The following is a 6,817-nucleotide window of genomic DNA, read 5'->3' on the forward strand; positions in this document are numbered from 1 at the left end:
CTAAAAATTGAAATCTTATGAACAAATCAGAACAGCCTAATGTAAGTCTATCATACATATGGACTGAAATATGCCACAATTCTCAAAAATTAGAGTGGAGAGTAGAAGTCACCACACAGTTTAGGTTCGAAAACCACCTTTGAACCCTGTTTATATAAAAGTTTAACCTGTCATGTTAGTGTTCACCGACACTGTTTATATAGAGTAAGTGCTCACCGACCATAATTGGAGGAGATAAATAGCTAGTTAAGTTGTCCTAACCCTAATCATGCAAAAACAAATGTCAAAAGATTTATAATTTAATTGATAGTCACCTCTTAGTTAGAGTTTCCAATTTGAGAGACATTCAAAATTTCAATCCCCCTCTCTAAATATGGAAATATCAAAAATAAATTTGAAATATAATAATGCTCTATCTAGGGCCAGCTCAACAACTTTGGGGGCCTTAGGCGAAAATTTTAAGTGTGGCTTTTTTTTATATTTAAATATTAATTAAATAATATTTATTAATTTTTTTAATTTTTATTTAAAATATATTTTCTTGCTTTTTGAAATGCAAAATTACTAATTAAGTTTTTGTTTTTAAGTTTCTCTAACAGTTCTTTTTTAATTGATAATATGATTAATCCACTTAATCTTTCTTATGATATAGTATAGAATAATAGAACCTAGTTATTACAATTTTTCTAAAGCCGTGACTACTTTATACTTTAAAGTCTAAATTTACACACATAAAATTTAATTTATTACATAGTTCAATAAATTAGTATCACTATTGTAAGGACCAAAAACGCATAAAATCAGCTTAGAGACTTCACTGTTTGTTTATTCACTAAAGGTCCATATACAATACATTTGGTAGAGAGGGTTCAACAACAAAAAGTCCCCCTCCGTAGTTTCCTGATTCCTATTTATATCATTTGTTCCTTTCATCATGGCCTTACACCTCGCAATCTACTATGTTTTTCCTCCTGACACCTGTCTGTCGGTAATAGAGCAGAGTTCTAACTTTGCGTTCAGCACTGTTCAGGTCATATCTACATTAATGCAACGGATTGAGTTGGTATCTTCTAATTAATGCGGCCAGAATGGTTGTTGCCGGGCATTTAATGCAACCCTCTAAATTAGCCTGCCACCTTCGGATATTTGTAACCCCTATGTCAGCAGCGCCCATGCCACTTCATCTTCGGGTATCTTCAGGTAACTTCCCTTACTCCTTTACTTCATCTTGCTTAATGCATGTCGGCCTTCCTTTCCTCGGGTCTTCGGGTTCTTGGGTCCTCGGAACCTCACAACAGCCCCTTTAACACTTGAGTTATTAACGATCAATTAATAACCAAGTTTTAACTTCTCTCACACACTTCTTACCTTCCCTTTGTTTTCACACGTACATGCGTCTTTTCATTGCCCCATGTCCCGCGTCTGGCGCCTCGTATCCCACGATGGAGCATTTATGGAGTCTGGCGCTTCTTTTCCCGCGCACATTCTACGGCTGGATGGGTAACGTACGGCTCAGATCTCGCTCTCAATTATGAGCGGGAAAGTTACCGCTCTTATTTCTTTTACCCCACCCTTATAAAAGCAAACCTTTTGGCTGGATGAAGTTCATTTTGGCATTCTGAAGGATTGAAAGAAGAGTGAGCTCCCGAGGACCATCTTTAAGCGATCTTCAGAGGTGTGTTCATTTTCCTTTCGTTTCTCTCTATTTGTTTGCTTTTCTCCTCTTGCCGCGGGGATTAATGGGTAGGTACGCTAAGCTAGTAAACACAGATGAGGCGAAAGCCGCCTTTAAAAACCGATATAGGATTCCCGATGACGTAGATATTACGTATTGTGAGGAAGAAGAGATTTCACTCGTGTCTCGGCCACCTGAATTCGTTTTGATTCTGATGATTGCTTTTATCGAGGGGGGCATGGAAATTCCTATGGGTAGAGTAACTAGGGACTTTCTAATAAACTATAGGCTTACCCCCTCGCAATGTTCCCCAAATATCCTTAGAATTTTAGGATGTACAGACGCCCTTAACCGAAAAATGGGTACCAATCTAACCTGGCAGGATGTAAATTGGGTATATAACTGCCAAAAAGGGGACAGGACTAAATACTATATGAAGTGTAGGATCCCCTCCGTTCGGTTGATTTCTTGTCTACCTGATTCAAGCAAAGGGATGGATGAAGATTACCTTGTCATCTTGGGCAATTGGCATGACAGTTTACACTGCCCTACCCGAGAAGGGGTGCCAGGTAGGGTTCCCGAGGACTAACCTAGTACTTAGGATTGACCAAATTCCTTTTATGTGCTTTGTACTACTTAACGTATTTATTCTAACGATTTCATTCCTCATTACAGAAAATTATCATACCACTCCGAATTTGTCTGCTGTGAACCGTGCCGATCTAAACAGGATTCTTCGATCAGAGATATTTATACACCGGGACGGACAACTCCGAGCAGCCCACATCATCCTCGAATATACCCCATCCACCAAACGTTTCCAAAGCCCAAAGAACGTAATAAGAGCAAGGGATCTACGACTAGCTCAAATTGACATTGTGGCCCCGGGATTCCTATTGCCCGCACCTCTGCCTGCAGGAACTCAAGACGCACAGCTTCCTGCCCCTCTTGCCGCCCAATTACTTTATCCTCCTTTGGACCAAGCTGCTAATCTTGTTGCCGAGGAAAGAGTTGCCACGCCCGAGCCAAATCCTCCTGAGGTGATCGAGAAGGATTTTGAAGTGTTCTACCGTCCAGACGCTCCTTCTAGCTCCAATCCATCAACCAGTGAAATGGGTTTTCAAGAGAAAGAGCCTGACCTGTTGGCCTTACTGCAGGCGCACGCAGGCGACTCTTCACCGGCGATTCCGGTCCCACTTCGTCCAGTTACTCCGGCTGTTACTCGTGCACCTTCCTCGGAGGTGGCGGACAAAAAATGAAAAAGAGGCCAAAGTAGCAAAAACGTGATAGAGATCGAAGAAGGGGAGAGTCTTGACCCTTCCGCTAAAGATACCAAGGCTGGGAAAGCCCTTTCCAAAAAAGCTGCTCCTACTAGTTCGTCGAAGGACCCCAGTAGTGAGTCTACAAAGAAGGCGTCAGTCTGGCGACCCAACTTCACCTTCAGCTCGGGTAGCCCTGTTTTGGATGACGCTAACTTGAGGGACCCGAAGAAGGGAAGCTCGAGCCTAGTGGCTGAGTGTTTAGAGAAGGCTCTATGGCTTCCCGAAGACATGGCTGAGTTGCGGTCCTTCCGTAAGAGGGAAGTTTTCTTGTCCTTGAAACAGGACTTAGCCAAGGTATTTTCTAAGTCTTTGCACATTCCATTTATGAGTTTAACTCTTTCTTATGACTAACTCTATTAATTCGAATATATCATAGGCGGTCCAGGCTTCATTTATGGCGGAGGAGTGGGTAGATCATTCATTGGACCTTGCCCGAAAAGCTGATCACAATGCCGAGGCGGCAGTGAAGACACAAAAAGAAGCCAAGTTAAATTTAAAAGAGACCCTCACTCGCTTGTCCGAGGTAGAAAAAGCTCACAAGAATGCTGAGTCGGTCCTGAAAAGTTATGAGTCGCAAGCAAATCTTGCTCTTGAGGCCCAAAAACAGGATCAAAGCAGGCTCGTCCTCACCGTTGTCGAACTCAAACAAGTGCAAGGATTGTTGGCTACCAAGGAGCAGGAGTAGGCCGCTGCTGAGCAAGCGGCGTACGATGCTAGGAAGAAAAAAGCCTCTAACAGCTTAACTACCCAACTTAGAGGGGTCGCTAGAGCGTTCTGCTCGGAGGTGTGGGGTCGTACTTTGGACGCTGCTAGGATAGATGCTGACGCTGTACTCCAAACTCCCGATAACATTTACTATCCCCCGGCATTGCGCTTAGCTCCTGCTCCCCCAACGTCGACAAGTGATCCTGCAGTGCCCATCCCTGCTCCTGATCCTTCTGATGCATTAGCCACAAAAGGCCCCTCTCCCACAGCTCAGCCCGTGGAAGAAGTAATTGAGGGTGATTTGGCTGAAGAGCCAAAAAAGAAGAAAAAATATAAAGAACCAGAGAAAAGAAAAGACAAGCAGCCTGTTGCTTAGTCATTCTATTGTTATTGTCCTCCTCTTCTTTTTTTATTTTTTTTTATTACGGATGTAAGGGGTTATATGATTGCCCCATTTTTGTAACGAATACTTTTTAAGAAATTAATATGAGCCTTTTTCTTTTTGTGTCATGCACAACTCTTATTACAATGCGCTGCCATCTAACTGTCACTTTGTACGCATCCAGATAAAAGCTTACTTGAATTAAAAATCATAATATCATTTCAACATTGTTCATTATGCTTGTGATTTTAAGAAACACAAAAGGCTTAACATGGGCACCATAAGTTCACTACTTAACCTTTTTTGATGTTTGAAAGAGAAGGCACGAAATTCAATATGCTAATGAGCGACAAGGCTTAATGGTTTGTTTATGCTAATGCTTAGCTGCTTGAGATTCCTTAGCCTTGATCTTGTTGGATTTATGATTCTTGAATTATGGTCCGAGGAACCAAAGAAGAACAAAAATCAGTTGCCTTATATTTTTGCAAGTGGTTAACTTCTCTTAGACTTGTGGCCCGAGGAGCCGAACAAGAACTAAGGTCAGTTTAACACTTGTGCTTATGCAAGTGATTAATTTCTCTTAGACTTGTGGCCCGAGGAGCCGAACAAGAACTAAGGTCAGTTTAACACTTGTGTTTTTGCAAGTGATTAATTTCTCTTAGTCTTGTGGCCCGAGGAGCCGAACAAGAACTAAGGTCAGTTTAACACTTGTGTTTTTGCAAGTGATTAATTTCTCTTAGACTTGTGGCCCGAGGAGCCGAACAAGAACTAAGGTCAGTTTAACACTTGTGTTTTGATTGATGCAGAATTGATACGAATGGAAACCACGCACACACATCTTTAGCACAAAAAGAGGTTCTTTTCTCAATAATAATAACGTCGTAAGTTATTTACATTCCAAGGGCGAGGAATCACCCTTCCATCAAGATCTTCTAAACGATAAGCCCCTATACCTGCTAATGAGGTAATTTTATACGGCCTCTCCCAATTAGGACCCAACTTTCCCCAAGCAGGATTTCTTGCTACCCCCACTACTTTTCTCAATACCAAATCACCTGGTACCAAGGGCCTGGACCTAACTCCCTTGTCGTATGTCTGCTTGAGCTTCTGCTGATAGCTGCCCATCTTCACATTGGCTATTTCTCTCATTTCCTCAATAGTATTCAAACAATCATACATCCTATCGTGATTGCTTGCTTCGTCATACTGGTCGGACTTCAGGGTGGGAAAACCCGATTCTAATGGTATTATAGCTTCCATTCCATACGTCATTGAAAAGGGAGTCTCGCCTGTCGGTCTTCGGGGTGTAGTGCGATAAGCCCATAATACATGAGGTAATTCTTCTACCCAGCCTCCTTTGGCATCATCCAATCGTTTCTTCAAACCTACCAAGATGACATTATTTGTTGCTTCGGCCTGATCATTTCCTTGAGGATAGGACGGTGTTGAATATCCATTTCTTATTCCCATTTCTGCGCAGTACCACCGGAAAGCTTTGCTATCAAATTGAAGCCCATTATCAGAAATCAAGGTATGAGGGACTCCGAAGGGAGTTATGATATTTTTCCAGATGAATTTCTTCGCATCCACATCCCTAATGTTGGCTAATGGCTCAGCCTCCACCCATTTCGTGAAGTAATCCGTGCCGACGATGAGCCATCTCTTATTACCTGTGGCCCGAGGAAAAGGTCCGACGATATCTAAACCCCACTTAGCGAAGGGCCATGGGCTGGAAAACGGATTTAAGTTACCTCCTGGTTGATGTATGTTTGGCGCAAATCTTTGACATTGATCACATTTCTTGGCATAATCTTGAGAGGTTCTCTGCATGCTCGGCCACCAGTACCCTTGGGTCATGGCTCTATGAGCTAATGATCTTACTCCAGTATGGCTCCCACACACACCTTCATGCAATTCTTCCAGCAAAGGTTCCACTGCTTCAGGATGTACGCAAAGCAAATACGGCCCTGCATAGGAACGCCTATAGAGTTTTTGCTCCTCTGATAGCCAGTAACGGGGAGCGCTTCTTCGTACCTTCTCAGCCATTGTGCCATCTTCAGGTAGTATTCCGTGCTGCAAGAAAGCTATAATTGGGTCCATCCAGCTTGGGCCTACATGAATGCTGTGAACCCGTACTGCCAAGACGCTGGTCAAGCCAGAGGTCAGTAAATCCTCCACCATGACCATACGCGGTAACCTCGAACCTAGTGAAGTGGCTAACATTGCTAATGAATCAGCATGAGCATTATGTCCCCTTGGGACTTGTTGTACCTTGAAACTTTCAAACAAACCCAACACCCCTTGGACTCGTTTGAGATAGCTTTTCATTCGTTCATCTTTTGCCTCAAATTCTCCATTAACTTGCCCTACCACTAATCGGGAATCACAATACAACCTCACTACCTTTCCTCCCAAGTGTTTAACCATTTAGGCGCCCACCAAGAGAGCCTCGTACTCGGCCTCATTATTAGTGGTTGAGAATCCCAACCTCAATGACTTTTCAATGACTAGCTTTTCGGGAGATATTAGAACGACTCCAACCCCGGCTCCTTTTCGATTTGATGCCCCATCTGTGTAGACTTCCCAAGGATTGACGTGTTCCACCCCAATGGACATTACTGTCATCGTGGTATCTTCGTGGTTAATCTGACCTTCCGTGAACTCGGCCAGGAAGTCGGCAAGGATTTGCCCTTTGATAGCTATCCGAGGCATATACTTGATATCATAAGCTCC

The 6,817-nt window shown here is 42.9% G+C and overlaps 1 protein-coding gene across 1 annotated transcript; it reads right to left on the reverse strand.

The window, feature by feature from the left end:
- Positions 1-5,544: 5,544 nt before the first annotated feature.
- LOC142640282 (uncharacterized) lies at positions 5,545-6,511 on the reverse strand. Its single transcript, XM_075814350.1, has 2 exons — positions 5,881-6,511; positions 5,545-5,582 (listed from the first exon to the last, which is right to left on the reverse strand). The coding sequence occupies exons 1-2, from the start codon at positions 6,509-6,511 to the stop codon at positions 5,545-5,547; spliced, it is 669 nt and encodes a 222-aa protein (XP_075670465.1).
- Between the last annotated feature and the right edge of the window lie 306 nt (positions 6,512-6,817).

This window comes from Castanea sativa, chromosome 6, assembly GCF_040712315.1.
Source record: "Castanea sativa cultivar Marrone di Chiusa Pesio chromosome 6, ASM4071231v1".
NCBI classification, from domain to species: domain Eukaryota; kingdom Viridiplantae; phylum Streptophyta; class Magnoliopsida; order Fagales; family Fagaceae; genus Castanea; species Castanea sativa.